At 38.5% G+C, this 15,259-nt stretch overlaps 1 protein-coding gene across 1 annotated transcript in view; it reads right to left on the bottom strand.

Moving 5' to 3' along the window:
- Window positions 1-15,259, bottom strand: part of WDR12 (WD repeat domain 12) — a 32,694-nt gene that overhangs the window by 12,285 nt on the left and 5,150 nt on the right. Inside the window, exons 3-7 of the mRNA XM_054479173.2 lie at window positions 9,186-9,280; window positions 7,694-7,800; window positions 4,362-4,477; window positions 3,137-3,291; window positions 1,636-1,681 (exon numbers count right to left, since the gene is read on the bottom strand). Coding sequence (XP_054335148.1) covers window positions 1,636-1,681; window positions 3,137-3,291; window positions 4,362-4,477; window positions 7,694-7,800; window positions 9,186-9,280 — 519 coding nt within the window. The remainder of the gene's footprint in view (window positions 1-1,635; window positions 1,682-3,136; window positions 3,292-4,361; window positions 4,478-7,693; window positions 7,801-9,185; window positions 9,281-15,259) is intronic.

Consider the following 15,259-nt stretch of genomic DNA (forward strand, 5'->3'; position numbering starts at 1 on the left):
TAGTTTAAAATCTTGCTATCTTTAAGGTCATCATTATAAATATTCATCATTTTATCATAGCTATGAAAAATTGCTTACTGTTAGTTGTAGAAGAGCTATGACATTACATTTACATTATGAAGGAGGGAAGGATAAAGTGAACACATGATAAATGCACATACATTTCAGCCATGTTTATTCTCTTAATTTCATTTTTCTACCAAAAATCTTTCTGGTTTTTTTGAGTTTTTAAAATCTTTGTTATACATTACTTGGTTAGGCAGCAAACCCAGATTGAAAACTACATAAAATATGCAACATTAAATATGTAATGTATGTTACATTTTATGTTATGGTAACATGCATATTATGTTACATTAAATATGTAACATAAAATATGTAAAATATTAAAATGTTTTGTGGCTTTATGGATATTAATATTTCTCAAACTAGATTATAAACCCCTTAAAGTTAATAGCTAATCATATACAATCTCATTTACTCAGCCCTATCAAAAAATAAAAAATTCTGCTAAAGAATTTTCTAAACTACTTTTTGCTACCAAATTATTTGCTTTCATCAGTTTTGTAAAATCTACTAAAATGGATTATATATTTCCCACCATCTTATACATAATTATTCAAAACTGGTTAAGCTTTTCTTGATCCCCCTCAAGTCTTTGTGAAATGCATTTGGTGTATTATACTGTGTAACACAGCAGTTACCTAAAAAGTAACAGAGGTATTCTGATCTGTTTACCTATGCAATAAATAGTTGTAGCTACTAGGTCTTAAAATGTAAATATCTATGGGTGTGTCTTTTTTCCTCTTTTCTTCTCATCAGTGTCTTCTTACTACTATGAAAGCACCTTCCTCCAAAAGTCCTTCCTCCTCCTCCCTCAATTTGTTCCTTTTAATCTATGCTTTCAGAGTAAAAATATTAATATTGGTAAAACTGCACTGAAAAATTTTTTTAAGTAAACCAGCTTACCTAAGAAATTAACAGTAAAATGACTCAAAAGTCATTCTTACATTACTTAAGTCAAAATGGCTCGGAAAGTATTTTTATTTACTTCCAAGTTTCCTGAATAAGAGAACTTTGAGAATCAAGGTATTTATGTCCTATTGCACCAAACATGTTTTTGATACTTGCAATTCAGTGACACTATCCTGTAAGGGGGTGGTGGGGTAGGAAAAAAAAATCTTGAAACACAAAAAAAATATGAATTTGTTGCCATACTGGTCTCTTTTTATGGCAAAATATGGGTTAAAAAGTCCCCTTTCACTAAACTGATTTTTTTTTTTTTTTGAGACAGGTTCTGACTCCATCACCCTGGCTGAAGTGCAGTGGCATGATATCATAGCTCACTGAAACCTCAAACTCCTAGGCTCAAACAATCCCCTTACCTCAGCCTCCCAAGGAGCTAGGACTACAGGTGCATACCACCACACCTGGCTAATTTTAATTTTCTACTTTTAGTACAGACAGGGTCTCACTATGTAGCCTAGGCTGCTCTTGAACTCGTGGCCTCAAGTGATCCTTCTACCCTGGCTTCCCATAGTGCTGAGATTCCAGGCGTGAGCCACCATACGGCCTCCGAATTTAAATTTTTGAAACAACATTATTGAGTCAAGGTAAAATAAATATTTAATTTACCTGTAGACCAGATCTTTAGCATCTTATCCCAGGAGCCACTGCAAAACTAAACAGATGTATATGAAGGGAAAAGACATATGTAATATGATTCATATTATTTGTCTACAACAGTAGGTCTCTTCCTCATTCAGGACCTTTTCAAAGAACTTGTGTTCCAGAGAGCTGAAATTAGCCTTTTTCCAGGGGCAGATAGGACAGAACATAAAATCTGGAAAATCTTGAAGGCCAGGCTTATTGCCATGTCTTTTGAAGAAAGCCAATCTGAAGTGAGAGAGAATAAAGTCAACTTGAGGGACAAGACAGCAAGAGGGTATGCGGACCACATTCAAGCCTCTATTCCACTGGTTCCTGAGGCCCAAATGCACCATTACCCTGCTTGTGATGTGGTTGTTCAATCTTTCCTTGGATCTCACAATCCATTTACTTTTAAGGTTAAATAAGTTCAAGTTGAGTTTCTATCTCTCCTTAACCAGAAAGAAGAGGTACAGTTAATCCACTAAAGTTTGGCCAAACAACATATAAAACTTTTTGGCTCAATATGAAAAATCATAAATGTTCACCTTTGAATACAAGCACATCCTGTTACCCTAACTGTCAAAGAAACACTCTTAAGTCCAGAATATTTCAATGTGGCTTAGGAAACTTTCAAATTGTAAGTGGATTTATAACCCTTCATATTTATAAATCAATATGGTACTGCCCTCAGGTTTGTTACCTTTTAAGTAACTTTTACCATTTTGTCATGATAAAGAGTAGATTGGTACTATAGTAAAACTCTATTAGCACTAACTTTAGTGTGCACTAACTTTAGTGTATGCTAACGCTCAGACGATCAACTAGGCATTTTCAGTTGATGACAGCACTTAAGAGTAGCTGATCTAGATTGGAAATATGTCAATTACCATGAGGTAAGAAGGTTATATAAATGAATGGCTTGTTTACTTCATTTCTTCTTCTTTTTTTTTTTTTTTTTTTGAGAATGAGTTTCACTCTTGTTGGGCCCAGGCTGGAGTGCAATGGCGCAATCTCGGTCACTGCAACCTCTGCCTCCCAGGTTCAAGTGATTCTCCTACCTCAGCCTCCCCAGTAGCTGGGATTACAGGCATGTGCCACCACGCCTGGCTTTTTTTTTTTGGTTTTTTTTAGTAGAGACAGGGTTTCTCCATGTGGGTCAGGCTGGTCTCAAACTCCTGACCTCAGGTGATCCGCCCGCCTCGGCCTCCCAAAGTGCTGGGATTACAGGCATGAGCCACTGTGCCCGGCCCATACCTCATTTCTTAAAATTTCTGGAGTTTATACAAGGTTTTAAACCAGGGATACTCAAACTGAGCAAGTGACTATCTCCTATTGTATGAGTATTTACTCTTGCTTTGAAATCCTATCTTTTGTCACCAATTGTTAGGAAACTAGGCCAACACAATGAATATATGCAGAAAAAAATGTTTAGCAACAAGCTCAAATTCTAATTTAACACAGTACTAATAACATTCTAGCTACTTACTTTAGTTCCTGAGCCATCAACAGCTATAGAATCTACACTTCCAGCATGACCTCTACAGCAGTGTAGGGCTTTCACTTTGTTTCTCTCTACATTCCACTCCCATAAGAGAATAGTCTGATCCATAGAGGCACTCAATAATAAGCAGGACAAACTATCTGGAGAAAGGAGAACACAAGAACAAGAAACAAATCAGTATACCATTTAGAATACATCATGTTCTGAAACCGAAGAACTAAATTTTTTTGTTGTTATTTAAAAAGATGTTAAAAAGATAACTCATATGGCCAGGTTTTAAAAGGTTGATGCGGTATAAAGAAAAGATTCTTCAAAAATAGATGATGATGGCTGGGTGTGGTGGCTCACGCCTGTAATACTGACACTTTGGGAGGCCAAGACAGGCGGATCACTTGAGGTCAGGAGTTTGAGACCAGCCTGGCCAACATGGCAAAACCCTGTCTCTACTAAAAATATAAAAATTAGCCGGGTGTGGTGGCAGGCGCCTGTAATTGCAGCCACTTGGGAGGCTGAGGCAGGAGAATCACTTGAACTCAGGAGGTGGAAGTTGCAGTGAGTTGAGATGGAGCCACTGCACTCTAGCCTGGGCGACAGAGTGAGACTCTGCCTCAAAAAACAAACAAACAGACCGGGTGCAGTGGCTCACGCCCATAATCCCAGCACTTTGGGAGGCCGAGGCGGGTGGATCACGAAGTCAGGAGTTTAAGATCAGCCTGGCCAAGATGGTGAAACCCCGCCTCTACTAAAAATACAAAAATAAGCCAGGCGTGGTGGTAGGTGCCTGTAGTCCCAGCTACTCGAGAGGCTGAGGCAGGAGAATCGCTTGAACCTGGGAAGTGGAGGTTGCAGTGAGCCGAGATCGTGCCACTGCACACTAGCCTGGGTGACACAGCGAGACTCCATCTCAAAAACAAAACAAAACAAACAAACAAAAACAAACAGAAGAAAATAGAAGATGAATGTAATACATTCAATATTAACTTGAAAATGTATATTATCTGATGTAATTTTAATAAAGATTCACTTCTAACAATTTATGAATTTTTTATATAATCTTTTTCTCCTTGAACACTATATTTTTTGAAAGACCTCATAATAACTGAGGTATGAGATACTTCCCAACCACTCCCCATTCTTCCCTAGCACCAAAAATGGCTTATTTCCAAATCCCTATCTAGGATTCCTCTAAGTGTAGGCAAAATGTCCTAACCTTTTTTCACCCAGGCCACATCTTTTACAACATCCGTATGTCCCACAATTGTCATTATTGACTTTCCTTCCAAGGACCAGATCCGAGAAGTCTTATCATAAGAACCAGTCAAGATCCTATGAGAAAAAAACATCTTATGAAACACAAAAAGCAGTTTTTCCAAACCCTGAAAATGAATTTTGTTTCTCTGGCAATGACAAAGTAACTTTGAGGATTATACTTTTAAACTCTTCTTTGATATGAAGATTGAGATTTCAAACCATACTAGATCAGATCACTTGACGTTTCTCAACCTCCTAAAAATAATACCTGGCATGGCTGGGCGTGGTGGCTCACGCCTGTAATACCAGCACTTTGGGAGGCTGAGGCAGGCAGATCATGAGGTCTGGAGATCGAGACCATTTTAACACAGTGAAACCCCGTCTCTACTAAAAATACAAAAAATTAGCCAGGCGTGGTGGCGGGTGCCTGTAGTCTCAGCTACTCGGGAGGCTGGGGCAGGAGAATGGCGTGAACCCGGGAGGTGGAGCCTCCCGGCTTGCAGTGAGCCGAGATTGCGCCACTGCACTCCAGCCTGGGCAACAGAGCAAGACTCCATCTCAAAATAATAATAATAATGATAATGATAATAATAATAATAATACCTGGCAAATCCTAGATTTCCCCTTTTTTTTTGAGACGGAATCTAGTTCTGTCATCCAGGCTAGAGTACAGTGGCGCAATTTTGGCTCACTGCCACCTCCACCTCCCAGGTTCAAGCAATTCTACTGCCTCAGCCTCCTGAGTAGCTAGGATTACAGGCACCCGCCACCATGCCCGGCTAATTTTTTTTGTATTTTTAGTGGAGACAGGGTTTCACTATGTTGGCCAGGCTGGTCTCGAACTCCTGACTTTGTGATCCACCCACCTCAGCCTCTGAAAGTGCTGGGATTACAAGCGTGAGCCACCACGCCTGGCTGATTTCATTTTTATATTGTTGTAAATAATACAACTCTCACAAAAGCTACGCAAATCATTTGTAGGCCCTAATACAGATTGAGCATCCCTAATATGAAAATAAGTCCAAAATTCTCCAAAATCCAAAACTTTCTGAGCGCCAACATGACACCATAAGTAGAAAACTTCACACCTGACTTCATAGTGACAGGCTATAGTCAAACGCAATCAAAATTTTGATTCAGGCACAAAATTATTAAAAACATTGTATAAAATTGGCCGGGTGTGGTGGCTCACGCCTGTAATCCCAGCACTTTAGGAGGCCGAGGTGGGCGAGTCACGAGGTCAAGAGATCGAGACCATCCTGGCTAACATAGTGAAACCCCATCTCTACTAAATATACAAAAACAAAATTAGCGAGGCGTGGTGGCGGGCGCCTATACTCCCAGTTACTCGGGAGGCTGAGGCGGGAGAATGGCCTGAACCCGGGAGGCAGAGCTTGCAGTGAGCCGAGACTGCGCCACTGCACTCCAGCCTGGGCGACAGAGTGAGACTCCATTTCGGAAAAAAAAAAATATATATATATATATATATATATATATATATATATATATATATATATAAAATACATATTTATATATATTTATTTATATATAATATATAATTTATGTATATTATATATTATGTAAAATATTATATAACATATATTATATTTATATATATTATATAATATATATTATTATATATTTACATAATATATATTATATAAAATATATATATAAATTATATAAAATATATATTATATATATACATAGTATAAAATTACTTTCGGGCTAGGTGTATAAGCTGTATATGAAACATAAATGAATTTCATGTTTAGACTTGGATCACGTCCCTAAAATATTTCACTATGTATACGTTAATATTCCAAAACCACCCCCCCAAAAAAAATCCTAAATCCAAAATACTTCTGGTCCCAAACATTTCCAGATAAGGAATACTCAACCTGTAGTACTTTTTTTTTTTTTTTTTGAGATGGAGTCTTGCTCTGTTGCCCAGGCTGGAAGGCAGTGGCGCGATCTCAGCTCACTGCAACCTCTGCCTCCTGGGTTCAAGTGATTCTCCTGCCTCAGCCTCCCGAGTAACTGGGACTATGGGCACGGACCGCCATATCTGGCTAATTTTTTATATTTTTAGTAGAGACAGGTTTCAATATGTTGGCCAGGCTGGTCTCAAACTTCTGATCTCAAGTGATCCACCTGCCTTAGGATCCCAAAGTGCTGTGATTACAGGCGTGAGCCATGTACCTGGCTGTTGACCTGAAGTAGTTTGTACTTAACCAGTGAAAACCATTTAAACTAAAAGTAAAACTAGAAGAAATATAACTTTATGTAATAACTCCAAGAAGGCATTCTTTGAAAGAAGTAAGCTCCTGCCATAATCTACTCTTGAGGTGTTTTCCTACAAGCAAGGCCAGTGAAGATTTGCCCTGAGATATCTGTACTTTCTTTCCTGAGTCCAGTCTGCTCTTTCTAGCCCTAAAATAGTATGCTATGCATCTTTACGGTATTAGGCCAGGAGATCTATGGCTATAAAAGTTACTTTTTTCCTCTATGAAACAAACTATATCCTTGGTCTTAAAAGCAACATAGTCGAACCAAAGCAATTAAATGCTCTAAGATACATGACTTATTCAGAAGACAAATATTGCTGGGTGTAGAGAAATCCCACCTATTCAGAAGGCTGAGGCAGGAGGACTGCTTGAGCCCAGGAGTTTGCAACCAGCCTGGGCAACAGAGGGAGACTCCATTTAAAAAAAAAAAAAAAAAAAAAGGGCAACAATAATTGTTACTACTACATATTGAACAGAACAGAAAAGAGTACCTATTAATAAATACCTGTTTTTTTTGTTTTGTTTTTTTTTTGAGACACAGTCTCGTTCTGTCGCCCAGGCTTGAGTGCAGTGGGGCCATCTCAGCTCACTGCAAGCTCCACCTCCCGGGTTCACGCCATTCTCCGGCCTCAGTCTCCCAAGTAGCGGGGACTACAGGCGCCCGCCACCATGCCCGGCTAATTTTTTGTGCTTTTTTAGTAGAGACAGGGTTTCACCATGTTAGCCAGGATGGTCTCAATCTCCCGACCTCGTAATCCACCCTCCTCAGCCTCCCAAAGTGCTGGGATTACAGGCATGAGCCACCGCACCCGGCCACCTGTTTCTTCTTGAAGACACTGAACGAAAAGATCTTTCTGTTTGGCATGGCCACTGATACAGAGATCACAAAATGAATTTACAAATAACGTTAAATCACAGAAAAATATGTATATATGGATTTAAAAAGACTGAAGGAGGTTAAAAAAAAAAAAAAAAAGAGAGAAGGGCATTAATCTGGCAATACCATTCCTCTGCCCCTTTAATTGAACTGATCCAGTCATCATGGAACATGCATTGCTCTGGCTGGGGTGCAGTATACTTCTCCACATATTCTATTTCCACAACTTCTTCCTAGTCACAAGAGAAATCAGCAACAAGTCAGGTGGTATAGTTTTAAAATACTACATTGTGAAGATAACCCCACATTTAATATATCTCCTTTATATCCTTCATATTAGTCCCCTTTATAACTCAGCAAATTTGGAGCCATTCAAAAAGTCAAGAACTTTATTTGACCTAACAGTAAGCTAAGAGTGGTATTAGGAAATAATAGCTTGGCATCGTGGCTCACACCTGTAGTCCCAGCTATTAACATTAGGAAAGCTGGGGCAGGAGGACTGCTTCAGCCTAGGAGTTCAAGTCCAGCCCAGGCAACAAAGCAAGACCCTGTCTCCTAACAAAAATTTTAAAAAGAAGAAATATTAATGGCCTTGTACAACTTATGCTGCAAATGGGGGGGAAAGGAATATAAGAAAGCCTTAGGCCAGGCGCAGTGGCTCACACCCATAACCCCAGCACTTTGGGAGGCCGAGGCGGGTGGATCACCTGAGGTCAGGAGTTTAAGATATGCCTGGCCAACATGGTGAAACTCCGTCTCTACTGAAAATACAAAAATTAGCCAGGCGTGGTGGCAGATGCCTGTAATCTCGCTACTTCGGAGGCTGAGGCGCAAGAATCACTTGCACCCAGGAGGCAGAGGTTTCAGTGAGCCAAGACTGTGCCATTGCACTCCAGCCTGGGCAACAGAGGGAGACTCTATCTCAGAAAAAAAAAAAAAAAAGAAGACATAAGAAAACATTAAAATTAAGAAAAAAAGCACATTGTTTAATGGGTACAGGTCTTCTGTTTAGGATAAGGAAACAATTCTGGAAAATGGTGATGGTTGCATAATATTACAAATGTACTTAATGACACTGAATTGTATACTTAAAAATGGTTAAAATTCTAAATTTTATGTTATGTATATTTTACCACAATTTTTAAAATCACAAAACAAGCAACAATTGTAAGTTATATTTTTAATCATAAAAGCAATATAAGGAAAATTTGAAAATAAAAGGGAAAAATAACCGTAACTTAACCCATAGCTTTTATATTTGCCCAGTTATTTTGTGCACCAGTATTTGTACACACATATTTGCTATTCCCTTTCTTGCCAGTTCTTCCACAAATATGAAGAATGTGTTCATTTATTTCTTGAATAAAACACTCTCACAAAAAAAGGGGGCTTCAAAATTGAATATACAGGAATATACATATATATATACACACACTATATATATTCAATACACACATAAAATATACACACAATACATAACACACACGATATATATATCCAATATATTAAAAATAATCTTTGCTACTAAAGATAGATTCAGTGTGATTCTAAAAGGAGTTTACCTACAATAGCCGATAATGCCCCAAGCGAAATACAGAAAGTAAGCATTTGAACTTACTGATGAGATGTTCTCCATTTCCATGTGTTTGTCCAAGGGCATTCGCAGAAACTGGCCCTTAATAAGGAAATCAAACTCCACATGTTTGTGGAACTCTGAGGAAAATACATAACACAATTATCACTCTTAATGTCTAAAGTAATATTAGCAGAGGTATATAAGAACTCCCAAAACAAACAGGTACCTATTATCCCAGTGTGGCCTCTGAGTTTCTCTGTGATTTTTAAGATCAGAAATACTTTGTTCTGTTAGTATAATGTCTTTTTACTGTTGTTGGTGTAATTATTTTGGTTTAGAAAACTTTTATTATTTCAAACATACACAAAAGTAGAAATAACAATGAATCTCATCACTATTGCCCATTTTGACATCCACCAACTAATGGAACATCATCTATATTCCACCCTCCATTCCCCAGATGGTTTATTTTAAAGCAAATCTCAGAAATTATATCATTTCATCTATAAATACTTTAGTATGTATCTCTAAAATATAAGGACTTAAAAAATTTGTCACAATATTTTAAAATTTAACAATCACTCCTAATATCAAAGTCAATGTTCTTTTACAGTGAGCTTTCAAAAATCAGCATCCATAATCCATACATTATATTTGATTAATGTTTCTTTTAATCTTTAACAGTTCCTCCTCCTTTTTCTCCTTGCCATGTATTTGTTGATGAAAGTGGGTCATCTGTTTTGTAACATTCTGGGTTTTGTTGACTCCATCTCCAAGGTGTCCTTTAACATGTTTCTTTGTCACACAAATATCCTATAAACTAGTCAGAGGTAAATGGTAAATGCCTGGTTAGATTTCAGGGTTTTTTTTTTTTTTTTTTGACAAGAATATTCACAGGCAGTATTGTCTATTTCCTATTACATCCCATCAGGATGCAAATAGGATCTGGTTGTGTCTCTTTTTAAGATATTAAGACCCATCATAGGGCTTGGATTATATCAGTCTGATTCTATCCACCATAATGCTCTTTGTCAGTCTTTTACCTAATTATCAGGATTAACAGCTATTGAGAACCACTACTATACTTATATTCATTATTTCTTTCAGAGTTGCAATACGGTAACAGTCTATACAGAAGGAATAATGTTTGGTCTATATGTTTAGAAAAATGTTACCCAACTATTTGGGTAACATACTGGAATTGCAAAGCTCTTCTCTTACAGGAATAATTCTTTCCTCAACAAAATACTTGCAAACCAAATTCAACAACACATTAAAAAGATCATCATGACCAAGTAAGATTTATCCCAGGAATGCAAGAATAGTTCAACATACACAAATCAATGTAATACACTGTGATGGTTAACACTGAGTGTCAACTTGATTGGATTGAAGGATGCAAAGTATTGTTCCTGGGTGTGTCTGTGAGGGTGATGTCAAACAAGATGAACATTTGAGTCAGTGGAATGGAAGAGGCAGACCTACCCTCTATCTGGGTAGGTACCATCTAATCAGCTGCCAGCATGGCTAGGATAAAAGGAGGCAGAGGAATGTGGAAGGACTAGACTGCATCAGTCTTCAGGCCTTTATCTTACTCCTGTGCTGGATGCTTCCTGCCCTCAAACATTGGACTCCCCAAGTTCTACAGCTTTTGGATTCTTGGACCAGTGGTTTGCCAGGGACTCTCGGGTCTTCGGCCACAGACTGAAGGCTGTACTGCCGGCTTCCCTACTTTTAAGGTTTTGGGACTCGGACTGCCTTCCTTGCTCCTCAGCTTGCAGACAGCCTATCATAGGACTTCATCTTGTGATCATGTGCGTCAATACTCCTTAATAAACTCCCTCTCAGCTGGGTGCAGTGGCTCACACCTGTAATCCCAGTACTTTGGGAGGCCAAGGCGGGTGGCCTCATAAGGTCAAGAGTTCAAGACCAGCCTGACCAGCATGGTGAAACCCCATCTCTACTAAAACTACAAAAATTAGCCAGTCAGGTTTGGTGGCACCCAGCTACTCGGGAGGCTGAAGCAGGAGAATTGCTTGAACCCGGGAGGCGGAGGTTGCAGTGAGCCAAGATCGTGCCACTGCACTCCAGCCTGGGCGACAGAGCAAGACTCCGTCTCAAAAAAACAAAACAAAACAAAACAAAACAAAAACCTCTCTTTCATATATACATCTATTCTATTAGTCCTGTCCCTCTAAAGAACCCTAATATATACATCTTATCAACAGAATGAAGGACAAAAAGCATATGATCATTTCAATTGATGCTGAAAAAGCATTTGATAAAATTCAACATCCTTTCATGATAAAAGCCCTGAAAAAACTGAGTATAGAAAAACATACTTCAACATAATAAAATTCATATATAATAGACCCCCATACTAAATGGGGAAAAAACTGAAAGCCTTTCCTCTAACATCTGGAACATGATAAGGATGCCCACTTTTACCCCTGTTATTCAACACAGCAATGGAAGTCCTAGCTAGAGCAATCAGATGGAAGGAAGGAAGGGAGGGAGGGAGGGAGGAAGGGCATCCAAATTGGAGAGGAAGAAGTCACATTATCCTTGTTTACAGATGATTTGATCTTATATTTGGAAAAATCAATGATATAATGTTATAGTTGGTATAATCTTTATTTTACCAAAAACCAATTAGGACTGATAAATTCAGTAAAGTTGCATGATACAAAAATCAGTAGTGTTTCTATATGCTAACAGCGAACAATCAGAAAAAGAAATCAAGAAAGTATTTCTACTTACAGTAGCCACAAATAAAATACCTAGGAATTAACCAAAGAAGTGAAAGATCTCTACAACAAAAACTATAAAACATTGATGAAAGACATTGAAGAGGGCCGGGTGCAGGGGCTCACGCCTGTAATCCCAGAACTTTGGGAGGCTGAGACGGGTGGATCACCTGAGGTCAGGAGTTCGCGACCAGCCTGGCCAACATGGTGAAACCAAAGCTCTACTAAAAATACAGAAATTAGTTGGGCGTGGTGGCAGGCATCTGTAATCCCAGCTACTCAGGAGGCTGAGGCAGGAGAATCGCTTGAAACCGGGAGGTGGAGGTTGCCTTGAGCTGAGATTACACGATTGCACTCCAACCTGGGCAACAAGAGTGAAACTCTGTCTCAAAAAAAAAAAAAAAAAAGAAAGAAAAGAAAAAGAAAAAAAGAAATTGAAGAGGACACAAAAAAATGGAAAGATATTCCAGGATCATGGATTGGAAGAATTTAATATTGTTAAAATGTCCGTAGTACCCAAAGCAACCTATAGATTCAATGCAATCCTTATCAAAATACCAATGATATTCTTCACAGAAAAAAAAAAAAAATCCTAGAATTTACATGGAACCACAAAAGACCCAGAATAGCCAAAGCTATCTTAAGCAAAAAGAATGAACCTGGAGGAATCACACTACCTGACTTCAAATTATACTACAGAGCTATAGTAACCAAAACAGCATGGTACTGGCATAAAAACAGACACATACACCAATGGAACAGAATAGAGAAGCCAAAACAAATCCACACATCTACAGTTAACTCAAACCTACACTGGGGAACAGACAGTCTCTTCAATAATGGTGCTGGAAAAACTGGGTATCCATATGCAAAAAAAAATGAAACTAGACCCCTATCTCTTGCCACATACAACAGTCAAAACAAAAAGGATTAAAGAGTTAAATATTTCTAAGACCTCAAACTATGAAACTAATACAAGAAAACATTGGGGAAACTCCCCAGGGCAGTAGTCTGGGCAAAAATTTCTAGAGTAATACCACACAAGCACAGGCAATCAAAGCAGAAATAGACAAATGTGATCCCATCAGGTTAAAAAGCACAGAAAGGAAACAATTAACAAAGTGAAGAGACAACCCACAGAATGGGAGTAATTATTTGCCAGCTACCCATCTGACAAGGTATTAATAACCAGAATATATAAGGAGCTCAAAAAGCTTTGTAGGTAAAAATTTAATAATCTGATTAAAAATTGGGCAAAAGGTTTGAACATACATTTCTCAAAAGAAAATCCAAATGGCAAACAGGCAAATGAAAGGGTGCTCACCATCATTGATCATCAGGGAAATACAAATCAAAACTACAATGAGATATCATTTCACCCCAGATAAAATGGCTTTTTTTTCCCCACCCCCTCAAGACAGAGTCCTGCTCTGTCACCCAGGTTGGAGTGCAGTGGGGAGAGCTCGGCTCACTACAACCTCCACCTCCCAGGTTCAAGCAATTCTCCTGCTTCAGCCTCCTGAGTAGCTGGGTTTACAGGCACCTGCCACCATGCCTGGCTAATTTTTGTATTTTTAGTAGAGATGGGGTTTACTAAGTTGCCCAGGCTGGTCTCGAATTCTTGACTTTGTGATCCACCCACCTTGGCCTCCCAAAGTGCTGGGATTACAGGCGTAGGCCACCATGCCAGGCCAAAATGGCTTTTATCTAAAAGTCAGGCCATAACAAATGCTGGTGAGGATATGGAGAAAAGGGACCCCTCATAAACCTTGGTGGGGATGTCAATTAGTACAACCACTATGGAGAACAGTTTGGAGATTCCTCAAAAAACTAAAAATAGAGCTACCATATGATCCAGCAATAGCACTGCTAGGTATATACTCAAAAGTAAAGAAATCAGGAAATCAGTACTTCTACACAATGGAGTACTATTCAGCCATAAAAAAGAACGAGATCCTGTCATTTGCAACAACATGGGTAGAATTGGAGGTCATTATGTTCAGTGAAATAAGCCAGGCACAGAAAACAAACTTTACGTATTCTCACTTATTTGCAGGAGCTAAAAATTAAAACAATTGAACTCATGGAGATACAGAGTAGAAGGAGAGTTACCAGACACTGAGAAGGGTAGTGGGGGAAGTGACAGGCAAGTGGAAATGGATGGTTAATGGGTACAAAAGAATTGAAAGAATAAATAAGATCTTGTATTTGATAGCATAACTGGGTGACTACAGTCAATAATTTAATTATACATTTAAAAACAACAAAGAGTATAATTGGATTGTTTGTAACACAAACGATAAATGCTTGAGGTGATGGATACCTCATTTACCCTGATGTGATTATTATACCTTATATGCCTGTATCAAAATATCTAATGTACCCCATAGATACACCTACCATGTACCTACAAAAATTAAAAAGAATATTTCTTATTCTAGTTCAAAGACTTTTTCAACAAATAGACTATTTAACAGTTTTGAAGTTTATAAAGGTAACTATACATCAGAATCTCTATATATCCATGATGAAAACAAAAACAAGGATCAACAGGAAATGCTATGTAAATATCCTTGAATATTGAATACTGAACTGTAACTTGCTAGCAATAAAAAGATTGCAGACCCTGTCCCCTCCTCCCCCACCCCAAGCCAATAAAGTTGCTCAAAAACATCATCTCAAATTTCACAAAAAAATTATGTGATCATTTGAAGACGAAGATGGGGAAAATACTACACATTAGTTTATAACTCTTACCTCCCCATTCCTCCAACTAGGGTAGAGTCAGAAGAGCTCTGCAGCATTGGAAACATCTGCATAAAAATACACTTGCCTCTGGCTGGGCATGGTGGCTCACACATGTAATCCCAGCACTTTGGGAGGCTCAGGAGGGTGGATCACCTGAGGTCAGGAGTTCGAGACCAGCCTTGCCAAATGGTGAAACCCCGTTTCTACTAAAAATACAAAAAATTAGCCAGACATGGTAGTGGGCACCTGTAATCCCAGCTACTCTGGAGGCTGAGGCAGGAGAATGCTTAATGTTTCATGTTTAAATTTTCTCTATTTTATGTAATGTTTCTTCACTTTTTAAAAAATATTTTATTATAGAAAATTTCATACATATGGAAAAGTTCAGAAATATCAATCAAAACTACAATGAGATACAGAAAATAATATAAGGAGCCTCCTTACACCTATCACCAAACTTCAACAATTTTTTTTTTTTTTTTGAGACTCCCTCTATCACCCAGGCTGGAGTGCAATGGTGTGATCTTGGCTCACTGCAACCTCCGCCTTCCGGGTTCAAGCAATTCTCCTGCCTCAGCCTCCTTAGCAGCTGAGATTACAGGCATGTGCCACTACACCCGG

The sequence above is a fragment of the Pongo pygmaeus genome, chromosome 11 (genome assembly GCF_028885625.2).
Source record: "Pongo pygmaeus isolate AG05252 chromosome 11, NHGRI_mPonPyg2-v2.0_pri, whole genome shotgun sequence".
Classification (NCBI taxonomy): Eukaryota; Metazoa; Chordata; class Mammalia; order Primates; family Hominidae; genus Pongo; species Pongo pygmaeus.